Raw genomic sequence first — 21,191 nt, forward strand, 5'->3', positions numbered from 1 at the left:
TGTAAAACAGAAATTATTACATTAAAGAAAATAAATCTTTCAATTCCAAGTCTACATTATTGAGACTGAAACATCACCCAATAGATCACATACATTCAAGGAAATTCAAATTATAACTTCAGACAAGCAGACAGCATATCTATATTCATTTCTTTATCACTTCTTTACTTTATCACTTCTTATCAACCTCTGCAATAGTCTCAGATAATTTATCTACTTTAGGTTTATCTTGTAAGAAACATTCCAACTGAGATGGATCAACAAAACTATACTTATTATTTTCATATGTAATCAAACATTTACAAGGAAATTTAAGGAAGAATAAAGCTCCTATTGCCAAGATTCATGTCTTGAGTTGTAGGAACTGTCTTCTCCTATACTGTGTTTGCCTGGAGACATCTGAAAACACATTTAATTTCTGACCACAGAATAGAGCATGTTTATTTATAAAGTAAAGTTTAAGTATAGCTTGCTTTTCCATTTCCAATTTTAATGTTACTAGTAACATTGCTCTTTTTGCAATATAATCTTTAGAAGACTCCAAAAACTGAGATATATTCAAACTATCCGGTGATACCAATTGATCTATACCTCTCTCTTCAACTAATACTTTGGTGTTCCTGGAAATGTAATATAAATTGTCAGGAGAAAACATCTACCTGAGTATAGTGGAGAACATCTTTCAAATACATTTTCAATAACTCCAAAGGAGAAAGGAGATGAGAGAGAGGAAAATTCAGGAAGCGGATGTTCCTAGATCTCATGGCATTCTCAATTTTCTCCATTTGCATATGTATTACTGAATTGTCTTTCATATTAGATGTTAAGCATGCTTGAATCACAGAGACAGATGAATCTACTTTATCAACTCTTTTTCCCATTAACTTTATTTGAGCTTCTTGCTCTATCTCTTTATTAGTAATTTCAGTTGAGAATTGACAAAGTTTCACAACCGTCCCCTGCAAGGAATTTTCTATTCTATTTACTACTGCCAAACTTTCTGTAAGGTAATAGATTTATCTACAGAAGATTCATTAATAGCAATTACTGGCATTTGGACAGGAGTTAATACAGTTTCAGATTTCTCCAGTGATGTTGATGTCGAATCCATATCAGTTAATTGGGAAGAAATTGATTCCTCTCCTTCTCTGGGAGTGGAATTTTTCTCTTCTGGTAATTTTAAAATTGGTTGAGGTGGAGGATGGCTCACCAGAAGAGAGTGAAGCAGAATGAGAGTAGAAATCGGTCTTACCTCCCAAAGATGTCACAGGACTAGGTCATAGATGGCGATCCATCGGTCCCGTTCCTGAAGCTTTCCTTTTTCCCATTTGTTGTTTCTCTTTTCTTGCTTGTGGCTCCAAAGGGGCTCAAAAGGGGCAGTTCCTGCCCCTTTAGTCACGCCACTGCGGGCCACGTACCGTGGCTGTAGATGTTTTAAATCGGGAGAGAGGATCTCTCCTCCCAAAGCTGACTGATGTCAGGTGGTGGCCAGAGGGGGTGCCTGCCTGCCGGTCTCTGCTTCTTTTCTCAACTACCGTATTTTCACGTAGATAACGCGCACCCATGTAAAACGCGCACACGGGTATAGCGCGCGGGAAACACAAATTTATGTATAGAAATTTTTATATAACGCGCACACCCGTATACCGCGCATGCTGCCCGACTCTCCTTTCGCCCGCCCGACACGATCGGGGCAAGAGGGAGCTCAAGCCCTCTTGCCCCCCCCGACTCCCCGACACGATCGGGGCAAAAGGGAGCCCAAGCACTCTTGCCCCGCCGACTCCCCAACTCCCCGACAATATCGGGCCAGGAGGGAGCCCAAGCCCTCCTGGCTCTGGCGACCCCCCCCCGCTAGTTGTTCGGGCCAGGAGGGAGCCCAAGTCCTCTTGGCCCTGGCGACACCCCCCCACTAGTTGTTCGGGCCAGGAGGGAGCCCAAACCCTCCTGGCCACAGCGACCCCCTACCCCTACCCCGCACTACATTACGGGCAGGAGGGATCCCAGGCCCTCCTGCCCTCGACGCAAACCCCCCCCCCCAATGACCGCCCCCCCAAGAACCTCCGACCGCCCCCCCCCCAGATGACCCGCGACCCCCCTGGCCGGCCCTCCACGACACCCCCACCCCCCTTCCCTGTACCTTTGTGTAGTTGGCCGGACAGACGGGGGCCCAACCCGACCATGTGCCCAAGGCCCCGCCCCCAGGAGGGTCCTAAGGCTCCCGGGCCTATTCTGATTGGCCCAGGCGCCTTAGGCCCCACCAGTAGGCGGAGCTTTGGGACGGATGGGCCAATCCGGCCTCATTCCGTCGTTGGCTGCCTGCCGGACAGGCGGGTTTGGCTCCCGTCTGTCCGGCCAACTACACAAAGGTACGGGAAAGGGGGATGGGGGTGTCGTGGGGTCGCGGGTCGGCTGGGGGGGCGGTCGGAGGTTCTTGGGGGGGGGGCTGACATTGGGGGGAGGGGTTTGCATCGAGGGCAGGGGGGCCTGGGATCCCTCCTGCCCGTAATGTGCGGGGTGGGGGTAGGGGGTCGCCGTGGCCAGGAGGGTTTGGGCTCCCTCCTGGCCCGAACAACTAGCGGGGTGTGGGTCGCCAGGGCCAGGAGGACTTGGGCTCCCTCCTGGCCCGAACAACTAGCGGGGTGTGGGTCGCCAGAGCCAGGAGGGCTTGGGCTCCCTCCTGGCCCGATATTGTTGGGGAGTCGGTGGGGCAAGAGGGCTTGGGCTCCCTTTTGCTCCAATCGTGTCGGGGAAGTCGGAGGGGGCAAGAGGGTTTGAGCTCCCTCTTGCCCCGATCGTGTCGGGGGTGCCATGGTTGGCTGGGGCAAGAGGACTTGAGCTCCCTCTTGCCCCGATCGTGTCGGGGAGTCGGGGAGTCGGCGGGGCAAGAGGGCTTGACGTCAGAGAAAGGGCGGGACCGCCGGAAGAGGAAGCAGCGCAGGCGCAGGGCTCACAGAAGGGCCGGGACCGCCAAGAGGAAGCAGCAGGACACCGGTAGGAGCTTCTACATGATGGGGGGGGGTCCGGAGGCTGTGGGGGTGCGAGTGGTCCTTCAGGCTGGGGGTGCGGGTGGGAGTGCGTGCGAGCGGTCCTGCGGGGGGGGGGGGTGAATCGGACGTCGGGGGGGGAACTATGTAAAAAAAATTTTATATAGCGCGCTCACGCGTATAATGCGCAAGGTTATGCACGGTTTGTAAAATCGTGTATAACGCGCGTGTTATATGCGTGAAAATACGGTACTCTTTCATTCAACATCTCGCTTCATCTTCCCACCACCTCAGGATCCACCAACTCTCCTTTCTCTTCCCACCTACCCTCCTATCCAGTTACTGTATACCACCTCCCTCCACACCACCCTCTTTCTTTTCCCTCCCTCCATCCATCCCATTGTCCACATCTGTCTCCCTCTCCTCTGTTTCCAGGCCCATTATTTCTTCCTCCCCCACTCTGTCTGGCATATCCCCTGCTGCTTGATCCCCCTCCCCCGTGAACATCAAGGGCCTTTAGGGCAAACAGGGCAGTTGTTTTCGGCCTTGCAGCTTTAGGAGGCTCCACTCCCGTAGGCTGTCATGCTTCCCCCTTATTTCTTCCCTCGTCCAGCCTTCCCGGTCTAATTTTGGACATCATTGCTGTCTGCAGAGAATCGCTGGCGTTGGAGCATTTCTCTTCACTGCACTTTCCTTCTGCAGTGGTCTGTCCCACGTCGAAACAGATTTCCTCTTTACCTCCTCCTACCCTCTGCCGTGCTCACAGCATGGTGCTCGTGCATGCTGTTCCGCTCTGGTCTCATTTTTATTGGTTCAGCTGAGGAACAATGGACCAATCACAAATGACCTCAGAGTCCCTAAAGTCATTTGCGATTGGGCTATTGTGCTGCAGCAGAACCAATGAAAGAAAATCAGGAAGTTTGTCTGCAAACCTGTTACCCGCCCAAATAGCCCAATTACAGAAAAAAATAGCCCAAAAACCCGCCACCCTCCCAAGCCCTTTATTTCTTGCTGTTGGACTTAAAAACTAGTCCAATTGGGTGGGAAAACCTCCCAACTGGCAACACTGCTACTGATCCTTGTAGCAACCACTGAGAAGAACTCTGTGCAAATGTGTCACAAGGAGCTTATTAATATTTAAATGAACTCTTCTTGCAGTGCACAAAAGGGAACCCCATCCCCCACGCACCCTTTTAGGATCATAATTTCCTGCAGCCATTTTTATAGGGCCAGCATCAAGAGCAGGGGCTGCTAGCTCAGCTGTGAATGGATTCTCCTTTTTTTTTTTTTTTTTTTTTTTTTTTTAAAATTGGTGCAGCAGTTATGCATGTGTTGTGCACTCACACAACATACACATAACATTCTTGTCGGCGCACTGGTGTCCCGCGTGTGACTGACTATGAACCAGCAGGAGGGATGCCCACTCCCTTTTGCCACCGGAGTGCCCCCTCCCTGACCCTTCCTCCTCCCCCCTGCCCCGGTGTCCTTACCTTCTGTTGTGAGCAGGAGGTACCGCAAACATCTCCTGCTCCTCCTCCGCCTGGCCTGCTCCGCCACTGGGCCTTAGGCCCCTCCCTGTGCATCACATGATTCACTGGGGAGTGGCCTAAGACCCAGTGTTGTAGCAGGCTAGGCGGAGGAGCAGGAGGTGTTTGCGGTACCTCCTGCTCTTGCTTTTTTAATGGGACAGATGGTGCATGTTTAAGTCACGCAGAACATCTGTCCCGTTAAAAAAAAAAAAAAAAAGCAGAAACCCTGACAGCAGTGATTGGAGGCTGCTTCTCTTGTCACAGCTCTGCACATGTCTCAATCGTTCACTGAATGATTGAATTGGTGGGTTTGCATGGAAATGATTGCATCTCAGTGCAAATAATTTGCATTCAAACTTGATTGTGAATCAATCGCTGTTTGAAAATCAGCCAGCAGTGATTTGAGTCACTATCTTTAGTGAATCTAGCCCTATCTCTCTTCACTTAGCTCTCCCTACTATTCCCCCCCCCCCATGAGCTCTGCTTAGCTGGTAAGTCCCTCCTTTCTGTGCCCTTCTCTTCGGCTGCCAACTACAGACTCCGTCCCTTCTGCCTTGCTGCATGGTATGCTTGGAACAACTGTCTGAATTACTATGGCGGGCTCCATCTCTGGCAGTGTTCAAGGCCCAGTTAAAAGTGCACCTCCTTGAGTGCTTTCAACTCCTAACTCCTCTCACCTTGGTTTCTGCATCCCCAACCCTATATGTCATGTTTGTCTGCCTGTCCAAGTTAGATTGTAAGCTCTTCCGAGCAGGGACCATCTTTGAATATCAAAATGTACGGCGCTGCGTACACCTTTCAGCGCTATATAAGTGATAAGTAGTAGTACAGAAGGTGGGTTTTGAGCATGGTTTATTTGGGGTGGGAATTAGAATGGATGTGACTTGATTAATGATGGCTGCAGTCTCCTTTGCGCTTTTTTGCAGAAGAGGAGCAAACTTCATGTACTATATATATATCTAACATTTGATTGCTTTAATTCTGTTTACTGTAGTTTTATAGAAAGAAAGCCTATTTTAATAATAAAGGACAAATTAGTGTTTCATATTTATAAAATTTTTCATTTTGTCATCTTTTAGAAAAAACACAAGAATTTAAAATAGGTTTTTGTGTGTGTTCCTAATGTACAGACCTGCACTGTTATTTGTAGATCAGAATGAAAGATACTCATTATAGCATCTGTCCTTAGTGGCACAGAACAATGGAGGCACTGTCTGCCTGGAGGCTGTGGGTTGAGGTGTTACTTAGCTCTTCACTGGCCCTTTCTCTAATATTGCCAGTTTGGAATAAATTCCATGTCATACTGTGTCAGAGACATAGGAAGGCTGCTTTTCAAAGTGCAGTGCTATAAAACACTTTTTTAAAAAAAATTTATACTTTTGAATACATTTAGAATATCCAATTATTCAAGGGAAAAAAAAACCATCTCTCAAAACAATTTCATAATAATTCATTCTTACAAAATTATTTTTAAGCCCATATTATGGGGAAACATGTTACAAATTCTAAACAAACAAATTTAAAGGAAAAGATTAAGGATAAGAATTCTCCGTTCGTCCCAACAAACCTTGAATCATTCCTTACTAATAGGGATTCTAATTTCTCCTCTTATTCTCTACTAAAAACACTTTTTATTAAGTTGTTTCCAAAACCTTTGAAAAACTTATTTCAACTAACTGTAAGTTTTGCAGATACACTTAAAATAAATCCGGTAAATATAAATAAATCTGCAAATGTGTCTAAATCCCTCTTGTTACTCCTGTTTCTCTCTGTGGCCTGAAGAATTCTTTACCCCAATGGGCAGGAGTTGGGAGTGCTTCTTTAAGATCATAGAAAGTTGGTAGGCAGCCTCCATTGTTTCTTAAATCCTCTCTTTCCTGCCTCTGTAGAAGAGGGTGACTTCTCAGATATGCTGGGTCTGGGAGAATAGTAGAACTTCTTAAAGACATGTGATGCATGCTGTTTCTCTATATTAACAGTACAATATATGTGTAGTTGTTTGGGTTTGGGGTGTGTTGGATTTTTCTTTTTTTTTTTTTTAAATTGTGCGCGCGAGTTGGACTGTCCAGAATGGCACAGAAACTAAGGGCTGCTTTTACGAAGGTGCGCTAGGGGCTTAATGCACGGAATAGCGCGCGCTAAATTGCGCTAGCTGCTACTGCCTCCTTTTAAGCAGGCGGTAGATTTTCGGCTACCGTGCGCTAATCTGGTGCGTGCGATAAAACCACTAGTGTACCTTCATAAAAGGAGCCCTAAGTGTTACACTTTAAAGCATTTCTTTAATGTTGGCTGTGAAAAGGGGTATAGCTGAATATTGGTAATTAGTTTTACTTTTTATAGCTTTCTATTTGAGAGAGAGATTTACGTCGGATTTGGGGCAATAATGGTGCACATTAACCAATTTTGACTTACTGATGTGATAAGTGTGTGATGTCTACAGATGCTGGCCGTCTCCTTATTTAAATCAAGAGTACGTTTCAGTTGGCACTTTTCATATTTCACAACATGATCTGTCTTAGGAAGAATGGCATCTTGTTTAAACATGACGTGGGGTTTTTATACGTCAGATGAGTCTTTAGTCATACTTCTAGGTGGAAAGCCTTGTCTTTGAATAAATATATCTTGCTGAATGAGTAAAATGCTTACTAATTATATATGAAAGGATCCTTTTGGCCTTCTTTTCAGTGAACTGGAGGTGAGTGATGCATCTGCCTGCAAGAAGATAAGATAGTTTGGTCTCTGTGTGTCTTGTGAACAGAGATAATGTGGAAACAGTTATTCACCCAGCCAGAAATGTGTTTAGCACTAAGATATTTTGCTCTTTTTCAAACTGTAACCAAGGGTCTCATGTCTCTTGGGTATGCTGCTTGCGGTACTAATTTGAGCTCTTCTGTTACAAAGTAAGTAACTTCTTCACCAGATTTATATTTATAAGATCATTCCAGAGACATTATAAAATGTTTTATTGCCTGGCAAAGTTATTTAGTTAATAGACCCCCTTTCTAATCTACAAATGCATGTCTTTGAACCAGATGTATTCAACACTTTTCCTTTGATGAAACAAAAATGCACATGTCTAGAAAAGAATAAATGTGAAATAAGGTGATGATATATTGCATCTGTGTAAATGTTATGTGCTTTGCAGAAGCACAAAATAACATGTACTTATTCTTAACCATTTTATAAAATACTAGCTCTAGCATGTCACGTTTTTTTAAATTTTTTTATTTATAGATTTTCAATATAACAATCAAGTATAAACTTGTACAGAAAAGCAAAATTGAAGAAGCAAAAAGATTTTTCCCAAACATAATATAAAACAAGAAATAATTGTATCTTTAATCTCACTCAAGTCCTCTATTTAGGATCCAAGATTAAAAATAAACGGAATTTAAGTAATCAATTAAAGAAGAAAGACAGTTGTAGTTAATACTGTGCTAACAGTCGTCTATCTTTATCCATCTTGAGCTGTCTCTTTCTCCAGTCTTGACAGTGATAGGAATGTTGTCAGTTGAGATGGTTCAAAGAAAACAAATTTATGCAATTTATAATGGACTATACATTTGCAAGGATATCGAAGGAAAAAAGTAGCTCCCAGGGCTATTACTGCTGGTCTCATTAGAAGAAATTCTTTTCTCCGCTTCTGTGTGTCTCTGGCCAAATCAGGAAACATTTGAACTTTTAGTCCCAAAAATTCTTTATATTTATTTTTGAAGTATAGTTTCAGTAACCATATCTTATCCATTGTGAGAGCTACTGAAAGAAGCAATGTTGCCGGCGTAGCTACTTCCCTATCTGAGGATTCTAATAAAGCTGTAACATCCAAAGGCTCTTGATTTACTTCTTTAACATCCTTAACAGGAAGGTAGTACACCTGAGTTAGAGGTGGTATAGAAGATTCAGAAATTCCCAATATTTCCGTCATATAGCGAGTAATCATTTCTCTAGGAGTCACTGTTATAATCTTAGGAAAATTAATTAATCTAAGATTATTACTTCTTGTAGAGTTTTCAAGTGACTCAAGTTTCCTTCTTAAGTTTGTGTTATCTTTGATTAAAGCCTCCTGTATTACTTTTTGGGAATTAATATTCTGTTGTTGGTTTTCTATCTGTAATTTATTTTCAGTGGTAATTTTCCGTATTTCTAGAATGTCTTTATCATACAATTTAAACCGTTCTTCCACTTGATTTAATTGGGACGCTATAGTTTTAGGAATAGTAACTACCAGATCCCACAGAGCGTCCAATGTTACCTCCTGGGGTTTAGTTATCTGAGGAAATTGAAAATGTAAAGTCTTATGCTCACCCACTGGCAAGTCTTCCAATATCTGTCCAGACTGGGCTGTTCCTTCCCCCGCAGATGTCCTGTCCTCGAATTCCTTATTCAGGTTTCCCAGAGAAATCTGGGAAACCGAATCTCTGTCCCCCGGACTGATCTCCGCTGCCTCTAGAGGAGGAAACACTCCGATTCCCGGAAGTTCCCCCTCCCTCGGGGAACTAGCCGTTCGTGGATGCGGGGGAGGTGCTCGGTTGTCAGGGCTAAAGGTGGTTTCAAGCCCCAAGGAGGACTGCTGCGCGCCGTTCTCCTGCAGCGTCTCCAGCGGGGGTAGCCCTGATCCTGCCGACGTTCCCTGCATGCGCCTGATAATTTCTTCAATATTGCCGAACACGGAGGTCTCTGAGCGCCGCGAGGCCCCAGCGGCGCTTTTCCCTCTCCGTTTGGGCATGTCGAAGGTAGGAAATCGTTATTGTATACCGAAAAAATGTCCAATTTGAGAAAACTATCGGGAGCTTCCGCACAGCGTCCCTATACCGTCGCCATCTTGGATCAGCATGTCACGTTTATTACTAGCGAATCCAACGAAAACTGCAGTATCACCAGCCAAAGCAAAGCTTTTTTTGCTTTTGTTTTACTAGTTTTGTATCGCACACTCTAAGTTGAGAAGGATACCATACAGACCTTTGATTGCGGTTTACTTTATACCTTAGCAACCATGGACCTCTGAGGAAGGAGTGTTTTCCGAAACACGGACCGTGTCAGGTCCCTTGGTTTGTTATAAGGTGGTATTTTCAACTGCATAAAATATTTGGTATAATAAACATTGCCTGCATCTGGTACATAGGAGTCTGCAGTTTGTTTTTTGTTTTTATGTTTATTACTAGTAAAATTATTCACACTCCTGCTTTGTGTGCTGAATTAAACTTGAGAGGTTTATTGCTCATTTTAAAGGGATTCTTTGCACTATAGAGCTAGTGTCTTTGCTGATTCATTAAATGAAGTTGTATACCTGGAAGCCTATTTTTATTTTTTTTTTTTAAAGTATCAACTCTGGGTATGCAAATAGGATCACCCAGGCGTAGAGAATGAATTAGCTGCCTGTTTATGCTTGTTGAATAGTGCATTCTGGAAAAGCATTCCCAGGTTTCTGTGCCAAAGCAGTGTTAAGACTTGTTTGAAGATGCAGTCTATCTGTACATAGTGTGAAAGAAAATGTGAAATTTTCTGGTTCCACGAATTATAAAGGCAGGCATAGATAAACCAGATTATGTTTAAATTTGTTTTTTATTAAATTTCAAGAAATAGCAGTATGCATGAATACAAAACAAACAATATACAATACACAAGAAACCCCCCCCTTCCAACCCCCCCCCCCCCGGGAACAGTCACTGTTATACAAGCCAGTGAATAATCAATCAAGCAAACGAGCTTTTGCTACAGGCGACAAAGTAGAACAGAAAGGTCTCCAACAACGGAGAAATACAATACCCTTTTTAGAATGTAAATCAGGAATGGCCTGTCGTTCATATCCTGCCCAATAAATCATTTGAGTCCGCCAGTGCGAGACAGTAGGTGTTTGTGGAGACAACCAACATTGTAAAATAGTCTTTATACCCACCAGGATAGCCCTTTGAACAAAAGCATTCACACCTGGCTTAACTGCGTCCAGTGAAAGTTTCAAAGTGAAGAGAAAAGTCGATGTCGGTACCCAGGAGCATTTCCACAGGGATTTAATCATAAGTCCTATGCGCCTCCAGTAGGCCCGAATACCAGGACATAGCCAAAACATGTGTCCGAGGGTTGCCCTGGTAGCAGCGCATTTAGGGCAGCCTGCAGAAGGGCAACCGACTAGCCCGCCTGCTTCGCAGGGCTTTAAACTAGGTAAGTTGGGGGAGGGGACCTACTCATATACTGGGGGGGAAAGGAACTATCCTGATGGGACGAGTCGACACTCTGTTTCTGAGGTAAGGACCCACTTTGCAAACAGTTCTCTAGGAGCCACACAGACTCAGACAGGAATAGCCTTACAGGGACTCAGCAAACACAAAGTGTGGAGGGCCATGTATGTTAATGCACACAGTTTAGGTAATAAAATTCTAGAACTGGAAACTGAAATAGGAGATGCCAACCTGGACGTGGTGGCAATATCCGAGACTTGGTTCACAGACGCACATGGGTGGGATATGGCCATACCGGGGTACAATCTACTTCGTCAGGAGAGAGAGGGCAGGTTAGGTGGAGGGGTAGCACTATACATTAAAGAGGACATCAAAACCACCAGGATCACTGATGTCAAGTACACCGGGGAGTCCCTCTGGGTAAACCTGGCAAGAGGTGGCAAAAAATGCCTGTATCTTGGTGTGGTATACAGACCTCCAAGACAACCGGAAGACATGGACACAGAATTAATTGAAGACATAGAGAATATAACTCTACGGGGTGACACTGTACTGCTAGGGGACTTCAACATGCCTGATGCAGACTGGAACACATTTTCAGCAACAACCAGCAGCAGCAGGAGGCTTTTGACCTCCATAAAAGGAGTACATCTCAGACAGATGGTAACGGAGCCCACTAGGGACCAGGCGATCCTAGACCTGGTACTCACCAATGGGGAAAGCGTCTCAGAGGTCTCAGTAGGAGATACGCTAGCCTCCAGCGACCATAACATGATATGGTTCAACCTTGGGAAAGGATCCCCTAAATCAATTAAAAAACAAAGGTACTCAATTTCCGGGGCACCGACTTCACACGCATGGGAAATTTCGTTCATCAGACGCTGCAGGACCAAGCAGAGACCGGCAATGTGGAAACTATGTGGTCGTACCTGAAATCATCCATACATGAAGCAACTAATCGCTACATAAAATCAGTAGATAAACGGCAAAGAAACAACAAACCCCAATGGTTCACTGAAGAGATCTCGCACCTCATTAAGGAAAAGAAAAAAGCATTTCTTTCCTACAAACGTACGCAGAGAAAAGAAACTAAAGTAGAATATAAGACCAGATCTGCAGCGGTCAAAACAGCAGTTAGGGAGGCCAAACTTCGAGTGGAAGAAACTCTGGCAAAAAACTTTAAAAAAGGGGACAAATCCTTCTTTAGGTATATCAGTGATAGGAAAAGGAACACAGACGGTATAGTACGCCTTAGACAACCGGACGGAAACTACGCAGTGGCGGACTCCAAGAAAGCAGAACTACTAAATGAATATTTCTGCTCAGTCTTCACCTGCGAGGCACCAGGACACGGACCACAGTTGAAAGTAAAACAAGGTGTGGATGACCCGTTTCAGAATTTTGAGTTCACACCTGGGGACGTCTACAATGAACTGGCAAGGCTCAAGGTAAGCAAAGCCATGGGACCAGACAATTTACACCCAAGAGTGCTCAGAGAATTGAGAGATGTTCTGGCGGAACCGTTGGCAGTGCTCTTCAATCTCTCACTAAGTACGGGGAAAGTTCCGTTGGACTGGAAAACTGCCAACGTCGTTCCTCTACATAAAAAGGATTGCAAGGCTGAGGCTGCGAACTATAGACCGGTAAGCCTCACCTCAATAGTGTGTAAACTCATGGAAACAGTAATTAAGTATAAATTAGATACGATCCTGAACGAGGAAAATCTCCGGGATCCCAGTCAACATGGATTCACCAAAGGTAGGTCATGACAGTCCAATCTTATCAGCTTCTTTGACTGGGTAACAAAAAGACTGGACTCAGGTGAGTCCTTGGATGTCGTGTACCTGGACTTCAGCAAAGCGTTTGACAGCGTCCCACACCGCAGGCTGCTGAACAAGATGAAATCGATGGGATTAGGAGAGACTCTAACTACATGGGTCAAAGATTGGCTTAGTGGCAGACTTCAGAGGGTGGTGATTAATGGTACCCTCTCTAAAATGTCGGAAGTGACTAGCGGAGTGCCACAGGGTTCAGTCCTGGGCCCTCTCCTCTTCAACATATTCATTGGGGATCTGACTCAAGGGCTTCAAGGCAAGGTAACCTTATTCGCTGATGACGCCAAACTATGCAATATAGTAAACGACTATAATCTAAAGGATGCTATGGAGCAAGACCTGCGTACTTTAGAAAGTTGGTCCTCGATCTGGCAGCTGGGCTTCAACGCCAAGAAATGTTAGGTCATGCATCTCGGTAACAGAAATCCTTGCAGAACTTACACCCTGAATGGAGAAACTTTAACCAGAACTACGGCAGAACGAGACTTAGGAGTAATCATCAGTGCTGATATGAAAGCTGCCACTCAAGTGGAGAAGGCTTCATCTAAAGCACGGCAGAGGATGGGTTGTATCAGGAGAAGCTTCGTCAACAAGAAGCCTGAAGTCATGATGCCATTGTACAGAGCCATGGTGAGACCTCATCTGAAATACTGTGTGCAGTTTTGGAGGCCACATTACCGTAAAGATGTGCTCAGAGTTGAATCAGTTCAGCGGATGGCCACCAGGATGGTCTCGGGGCTAAAGGGTCTCCCGTACGAGGAAAGACTGAGCAAATTGCAGCTCTACTCTCTCGAGGAGCGTAGGGAGAGGGGAGACATGATTGAGACATTTAAGTACATCACGGGACGGGTTGAGGTGGAAGATGATATCTTTCTCCTGAAGGGACCCTCGACCACAAGAGGTCATCCGCTCAAACTCAGGGGAGGGAAGTTTCGTGGAGACGCCTGGAAGTACTTCTTCACGGAGAGAGTGATTGAGCACTGGAACAAGCTTCCAATGCAGGTGATCGAGGCACGCAGCGTCCCAGATTTCAAGAATAAATGGGATACCTATGTGGGATCCCTACGAGGGTCAGCCAAAGCATAGGATCACTAGGGTATAGACTTGAAAGAGCGGGTCAGTAGAATGGCAGTATTACAATTCTACTTAAAGGGGACATTAGACTTAAAAGGGAGGGTCGATGGTGTGGGCAGACTTGATGGGCTATAGCCCTTATCTGCCGTCATCTTTCTATGTTTCTAATATGTGCTATATAGGCACGCACAGGTGCAAAATAAGCTCGAACCAGGAATTTATAGTAGCGTTCCCTTTCAATCGCTGCCACCAGGATGGTCGATCCCAATTTAAAACTCCATTTTAACATGGATTCTGACACTGTTACTTGTAGATCCATGGACCAGGAACCGGCTAAAGTTGTATAATCCAGTTCCCCCGCCAACTCTTGCAGTAAACGATGGTAGGAACGAAGCGGAGTGGGAACCTGCGCCGTTAAACAAAAAGATTCTGATAATGTTTCTTGTACTGCTTCCAATAAAGCCTATCAAGGGAGAGATTGAACATAATGCAGTAGTTGACCATAACTCAACCAATCATTGGTAGTTAGTATATGAGCATCTAACAACATCTGAAATGATTGGAGTGTGCCATCGGTTTGCAGTACTTGAGACAGGTAAAACACCCCCCCCCCCCCCCCGAGTCCACTGAGACGGGGCCCCCAGATCAAAACCAGGAGCATAGTCTGCATTACCATGAATAGGCAAACATGGGGTTACATCCGACCTGACATGTAACTGCTGGCATAATCTTTTCCAGATTTTTCGTACTGGGACTAAAAATAAATCCCCATAATGTTGAGTACGCAAAGGCAATGTCGAGATGTGTAGTAAATAGCTAAAGTGAAAGAGAGCAAATGCAAGGCACTCAACCCCGGCTGCCGAAAAATGGGAGGTCCCACAGAACCAATCATTCAAGTGGCGGAGTTGGCATGCTATATTCAGTCTCCTCAAATGTAACAGTCCCAGGCCTCCTTGAGATACGGGTAAAGAAAGTGTACGAAGGGGAATCCGAGAACGTTTACCGCCCCACAGATACTCAGACAATGATTTATGAAGGACACAAAGATGACGATATTGTAATAGCAAAGGCAATGTCTGTAAGAGATATAACCATTGGGGAATGACCATCATATTGTATAAGGCTATCCTGCCTAAAAGAGTTAACGGATAAGAGCGCCAAGCTCGGAGACTCTGTCCTGTTCGCTGAAGTAGAGGAAGAATATTAAGCGCGTATAATTGAGTTAAATCTTGTGGAATCCAAATCCCCAGATAACGTAAGGAAGTGGAGGTCCATTCTAATGGAAAGGGGCCTTGCCAAGAGCTCCGAATCTCCTCTTGCAGGGGTAGGACTAAGGACTTCTGCTTGTTTAAGATAAGACCAGAGAAAAGATGAAACTCGTCCAGTATCTCAAGGGCCCGAGCCAGGGTCAACAGGATATCATCAGCAAATGCTAATACCTGCAATTGAGACGAGCCCTCTGATAGTCCAACTAAGATGTCATCAGTGTTCCCGCTAAGCTGCGCTGGCGTGCGCTGGCGCACAAAATATTACATCGCAGCGCACAAGTTTCACGTCACAGCGCACACTCGAGCGGAGGTGAGAGGAAGCGGCGGCGGTCTGCCCTGATCGCCTAAGATGCAGCAGCGGCGGCTCCTTTCATGATCCCCGTAAATTACGGGGATGCCGCCGCTGCTGCATCTTAGGCGATCAGGGCAGACCGCCGCCGCTTCCTCTCACCTCCGCTCGAGTGTGCGCTGTAACGTGAAACTTGTGCGCTGCGATGTAATATTTTGTGCGCCAGCGCACGCCAGCGCAGCTTAGCGGGAACACTGGATGTCATCCCTCTGAAATGTCCGAAGGAGAGGTTCCAAGTAGACCAAGAACAGTAAGGGCGACAGCAGGCAACCCTGACGCGTCCCTCTACCAACCTTAAAGGACGGTGTAAAAATCCCATTGACCAAAATCGATGCCTTGGGGGAAGAATACAGGGCTCGCAAAGTGCTTGTCTGAGCATGAGAAGTCATATGCCTCCATCAGATCAAACCCAAACCCTTCCACTGATAAGGGTTATACACCTCCTCTGTCTTCCCAAAGGCGTTTCCTTCAGAAGGCAGCACCTAATTCAAGGCTACCTCTTAAGAACAGCAGCGTAAACCTCAGACTCCTGCTGTACCTAAGCTTTCTCAGTCTTTTTAACCAACTCTCAGCATAACCTTACTCTTTCTACCTCTCTCATCTCTTTTTTTTCCATGGGCATTTCATTCATTTCTACCAAGGATGGGACCTCAATCTCATCTGGGAAGGACTCTCTCTGCACTTCCTTCCGATTACAAAAGAGTATCCTTTCAATCTTTCTGGACCACCCTTCTTCATGAAGCTTAAGCTCCACTTTTTCTCCATATCATCGAGGAGGTTCCTCTGGAACAGCAGAACATGGACAGCATCCCCCGTTACGTCCTTGTCCCGAAGAAGACGGGGGATCTGCGACCTATCCTGGACAAATTCCTTGTCGGAGATTAATTTCGAATGCTGTCTATAGCATCATTGTATCCTCTTCTGGATCAAACCAATTGGTTATGCTCCCTGGATCTCAGAGACTTACATATTTCTATTTGCCAAGCCTCTTACAAGCTTCTCAGATTTCAGGTGGTTAAATCATCATTTTCAGTAGAGAGTTCTGTTTTTTGGCCTAGATCATCTTCAAGAGTTTTCACCAAGTGCCTGGTAGTGATGGCAGCAGCTCTGCGCAGCCATGGTCTCCAGATATTTCCATACTTGGACGACTGGCTCATCAACATTTCAACATCTCAGGAGGTTCTTGTAGTGATCCAACGGATTATTTGGTTATTTAGGATTCAAAATCAACTTTCCAGAATCCCAGCTCCAACCCTCTCAAAATTCTATAGGTCATCGGAGCTGTCTTGGACACTATGCAACTCAGAGCATTCCTTCCTCAATAACATCGGTATGATCTCATTCATCTCTGCCACAAAGTGTCTTCCTTGACTACAATCTCCTCAAGACACATGATGGTTCTCCTCGGTCACATGGCTTCTACAGTTCACGTGACTCCTTTTGCCAGACTTCACCTCAGAATCCCTCAGTGGACCCTGGCATCTCTGTGGGCACAGGCTTCCGACCCACTCTCTCAACGCATTAAGTGACTCCTTCCTTGAGACAGTCTCTCTACTCGTGGATGCTCTCTTTCAATCTCTCTAGAGGTTTACTGTTCCAAACACCCCCTCATCAGAAGGTCCTCCCGACAAATTCCTCGACCTACCCTTGGAGGGGCTCATCTCGACGGTCTCCGTACTCAAGGCCATTGGTCCAGCATGGAGCGTCAGTGTCGCATCAATCTGTTGGAACTCAGGGCGATTTTTAATGCTCTCAAAGTTTTTCAGCATCTTCTTCATGACCAAGTAATCCTCATTCGGACAGACAACTAAGTAGCTATGTACTACGTCAACAAGCAGGGAGGAACAGGATCTCTCCCTCATTGTCAGGAAGCTCAACAGGTGTGGACCTGGACAATCCATCACAACACATTCCTCAAAGCAGTTTATATTCAAGGAGAGAAGAACTGGTGGACAAATTGAGTCGTCTTGTGCAACCTCATGAATGGACACTCAATTCATCGCCTTTCCATCACATTTTTTCTCAGTGGGGAACTCTTCAGATAGATCTCTTTGTGTCTCCCCACAACCACAAACTGCCTCAATTCTGCTCCAGGATATACTCTTCTCATCGCCTCAAGGCAGATGCTTTTCTTCTGGAATGGACAAATCAGTTTCTATATGTATTTCCTCTCATTCTCAAGACACTCATCAAACTCAAACATGAACATGCCACCATGATTCTGATAGCTCCTCGGTGGCCCAGACAACCATGGTTCTCCCTTCTACTTCAACTTAGCAGCAGGGAGACACTACTTCTATCAGTGTTTCCTTCTCTGCTTACAAAGAGTCAGGGGCCTCTACTTCATCCCAACCTGCAGTCTCTACACCTGACAGCTTGGTACCTCTTAACCTACTGCCACTCTACACCTTACGGTTTAGTATCTCTCAACCTAATTGCCACTCTACAGTTTTCTCAATCTGTCAAGGACATTTTAGAGGCATTTTAGAAGCCTACCACTAGACAATGTTCCAACCAAAAATGGACTAGATTTTCTGCTCCATTCATCACAAGGAGCCTCAATCTACTTCCTTGTCTTCAGTTTTTGGATTACCTTTTGCACTTATCTCAATAAGGCCTAAAAGGCCTAAAATCCATATCTATTCGAGTTCATCTCAGTGCAATTGCTGCCTTCCATCAGCCTATAGCAAGGAAACCCCTTTCTGTGCATCTTGTGGTTTCCAGATTTATGAAAGGACTTTTCAATGTAAAGCCACCTCTCAAACCACCTCCAGTGGTTTCGGATCTCAATGTTGCTCTTACTCAATTGATGAAGCCTCCCTTTGAACCAATGGCTTCGGCTCATCTCAAATATCTCACTTGAAAAGTGGTTTTTCTCATTGCTCTTGCATCTGTTCGCAGAGTCAGTGAACTACAAGCTTTAGTAGCGGATCCACCTTTCACAGTATTTCATCATGACAAGGTGGTCCTCCGTACTCATCCTAAATTCTTACCTAAAGTGGTTTCAGAATTTCATCTCAAGCTATCCATTCTACTTCCAGTGTTTTTCCAAAGCCTCAGTCTCATCCTGTAGAAACAGCTCTGCATACTCTGGACTGTAAGCGTGCTTTGGCTTTCTACTTGCAAAGTACTAGCTACATAGATCTGCTCCTCAACCTTTTGTCTCCTTAGATCCAAACAAGTTGGGACATCCAGTTTCCAAGTGCACCATCTACAACTGGATGGCTGCTTGCATCTCTTTCTGCTATGCTCAGGCTGGGCTGCATCTACATGGTCAAGTCACAGCCCATAAAGTCGGAGCCATGGCAGCATCAGTAGCTTTCCTTAGATCTACTCTTATTGAGGAAATCTGCAAAGCTGCCACTTGGTCCTCGGTTCATAGTTTCACCTCTCATTATTGTCTGGATTCTTTTTTCATCCTGGATGGCCATTTCGGCCAGGCAGTTTTACAAAATTTATTCTCCTAAATTGCCAACACTCCCACCATCCCATTCTGGTTAGCTTGGAGATCACCCACATGTGAGAATATGCTGCCTGTTTGTCCTGGGGTAAAGCACAGTTACTTACCGTAACAGGTGTTATCCAGGGACAGCAGGCAGCTATTCTCACAACCCACCCACCTCCCCTGGTTGGCTTCTCTGCTAGCTATCTGAACTGAGGAGACACTGAGGAGATGCGCGTCCTATGTCGGGCAGGAAGGCACTTGCGCATGCTGCGCTGAGGCAGTCGTGAACTTTCTTAAAGTTTTACAAACAAGTCTACTTGCGAGGCTGTCCGCATCCAGGCTCCGTGGATGACGTCACCCACATGTGAGAATATCTGCCTGCTATCCCTGGATAACGCCTGTTAGGGTAAGTAACTGCTTTCTGGTCATTCCAAGATTGGCTTCTAGATTTTGGGGCTGGCTTCTAGATAATAGGAAACTTTATTAAGCCATGGGTATGAATTAATTTTAACTTTCGGCATATTTAGATTTGTGTGAAGTAGATGTGATCAGCATATATATAAAAGTGAAATTTTATAAAGGGAAAGTGCACACATGCTTCCCTGATCTAACCCCACGCTGGGACCTCACCTTTTCCTAACCACTGTAAAATCCAGTTGCAAAATGAACTAGAGATTTAAGTTTATCTGCTATGGGTGAGGAGGGGCCTTTTTCAAACACCCAACTCTGCCTAATTTCATGGTTAAGCATGTAGATTTCTTTTTTGTTTTTTAAATATAATCCACGCCATGTGTGTCTCACAGTGGGTATAAGATGTTGTGTAATTTGTTCATGAGCTCGTAAGGGGTATTTTTATTTTACGAAATGAACCTGGATCTCGCTAAACTGAATAAATTGAGTGCCCCACTTGGAACAGTAGGTTAAAATTTTAGAAGGAAAAAGGCATGCTTCCTTCCTTCAGTATATAGAAAATATATAAGGTAGGCAATTTTAAGGTGACTTAAAAGATGATGATGTATGTATGCTGAAGACTACATAGATCATGGGTGCCCAAAAGGTTGATTGCGATCGACTGGTAGACTCGGAAGCGCTGAGCCGACCAACTTCCCCCACCCGACGTCAATTCTGACGTCTGAGAGGACATTCCGGGCCAGCCAATCGCTGCCTGGCTGGCCCGGAACTTTCTCTCCGACTTCAGAAATGACGTCGGAGAGAGGAAATCTGGTCGGCCCGACGCTATTGTATGGGGAAGTAGGGAGAGCTTGGGGTGGCGGTGGTTTGGAGGCCTGTTAACCGATGGTGGTGGCAGTGGCTTGGGAGCAGGCAGGAAGACAGAAAGAAGAGGGAGCAGGGAGACAGAAAGAAAGAAGGGAAAAAGAAAGAAAGGGAGGACAGGAAGACAGAAAGAAAGGGGGCATGGAGAGAGAAAGACAGACAGAAAGAAAGGGGGCAGGGAGACAGAAAGTAAGAAAAGGGAGGGGGGGCAGGGAGAGAGGAAGAAAAAGTTGGCAGAGGGAATGAGGTCTGGAAGCATACAGCAGGCTGAAAGAAGGGAAGAAATATTGGATGCACAGTCAGAAGATTAAAATGCAATCAGAGAATCATAAAATCACCAGACAACAAAGGTAGGAAAAATGATTTTATTTTCAATTTAGTGATCAAAATGTGTCCATTTTGAGAATTTATATCTGCTGTATATATTTTGTACTATGGCCCCTTTGTACTATGGTCCCTTTTACTAAAGCACAATAGCAGTTTTTAGCGCAGGGAGCCTATCAGCATTGAGAGCAGTGCAGGGCATTCAGCGCAGCTCCCTGTGCTAAAAACTGCTATTGCGCTTTAGTAAAAAGGGAGTGGGTATATTTGTCTATTGTTGTGTAGTTGTTCCTGAGGTGACATTGCATAAAGTCATCTGCCTTGACCTCTTTTTGAAAACCCGCGGAATATAAATAATTAACATTTTCTCTGTGTACAGTGTGCTTTGTTTTTTTTTTTTTAATTTTATTGTTGGTAGATCATTTTGACTTGGTCATTTTAAAAGTAGCTCGCAAGCCCAAAAAGTGTGGGCACCCCTGACATAGATCATATCTGAAGAAGGTACTGGTGCGATATGGAATGGGTTTTGTGGAACTAGAGAATATATTGGGCAGTCTTCAAAAATCCAGTTATTTGCATATGCAGTCTATCTACTGGAACTCGTCCTTTGTAAATCATGGTGTTCTTTCATTTGCAGTGGAGATGGCAATTTTGTGTTTTGTTTGTACTGAGATCTCTTGTTTTCTATCCACAGTTAATGTGGTCTACTGTGAAGACCTTGGACCAACTCCGGCAGCTTCCATCATGGCACAGGATCAGCAGCAGATAACACTGGATGGTAATATTACTTTGCCTTCTCATGAATTAATTTTTAATGCAGTTGTGATGTTCTCACTCTTGAGGGAGGAGGGGCAGCTGTTGCTGCTGTGGTTAGCCTTACTGGTACAAGTGCAGCACAGATTGGGTTCAGTCTCTTGAGGAGATTTGATAGAATG

At 45.1% G+C, this 21,191-nt stretch overlaps 1 protein-coding gene across 3 annotated transcripts in view; it reads left to right on the forward strand.

Moving 5' to 3' along the window:
• Nucleotides 1–21,191, forward strand: part of SLC11A2 (solute carrier family 11 member 2) — a 194,705-nt gene that overhangs the window by 28,655 nt on the left and 144,859 nt on the right. For all 3 annotated transcript variants that reach the window (XM_033935870.1, XM_033935868.1, XM_033935871.1), the window contains exon 2: nucleotides 20,951–21,034. In XM_033935870.1, the coding sequence (XP_033791761.1) occupies nucleotides 20,951–21,034 (84 nt within the window). The remainder of the gene's footprint in view (nucleotides 1–20,950; nucleotides 21,035–21,191) is intronic.

The sequence above is a fragment of the Geotrypetes seraphini genome, chromosome 3 (genome assembly GCF_902459505.1).
Source record: "Geotrypetes seraphini chromosome 3, aGeoSer1.1, whole genome shotgun sequence".
In the NCBI taxonomy this organism is placed as follows: Eukaryota; Metazoa; Chordata; class Amphibia; order Gymnophiona; family Dermophiidae; genus Geotrypetes; species Geotrypetes seraphini.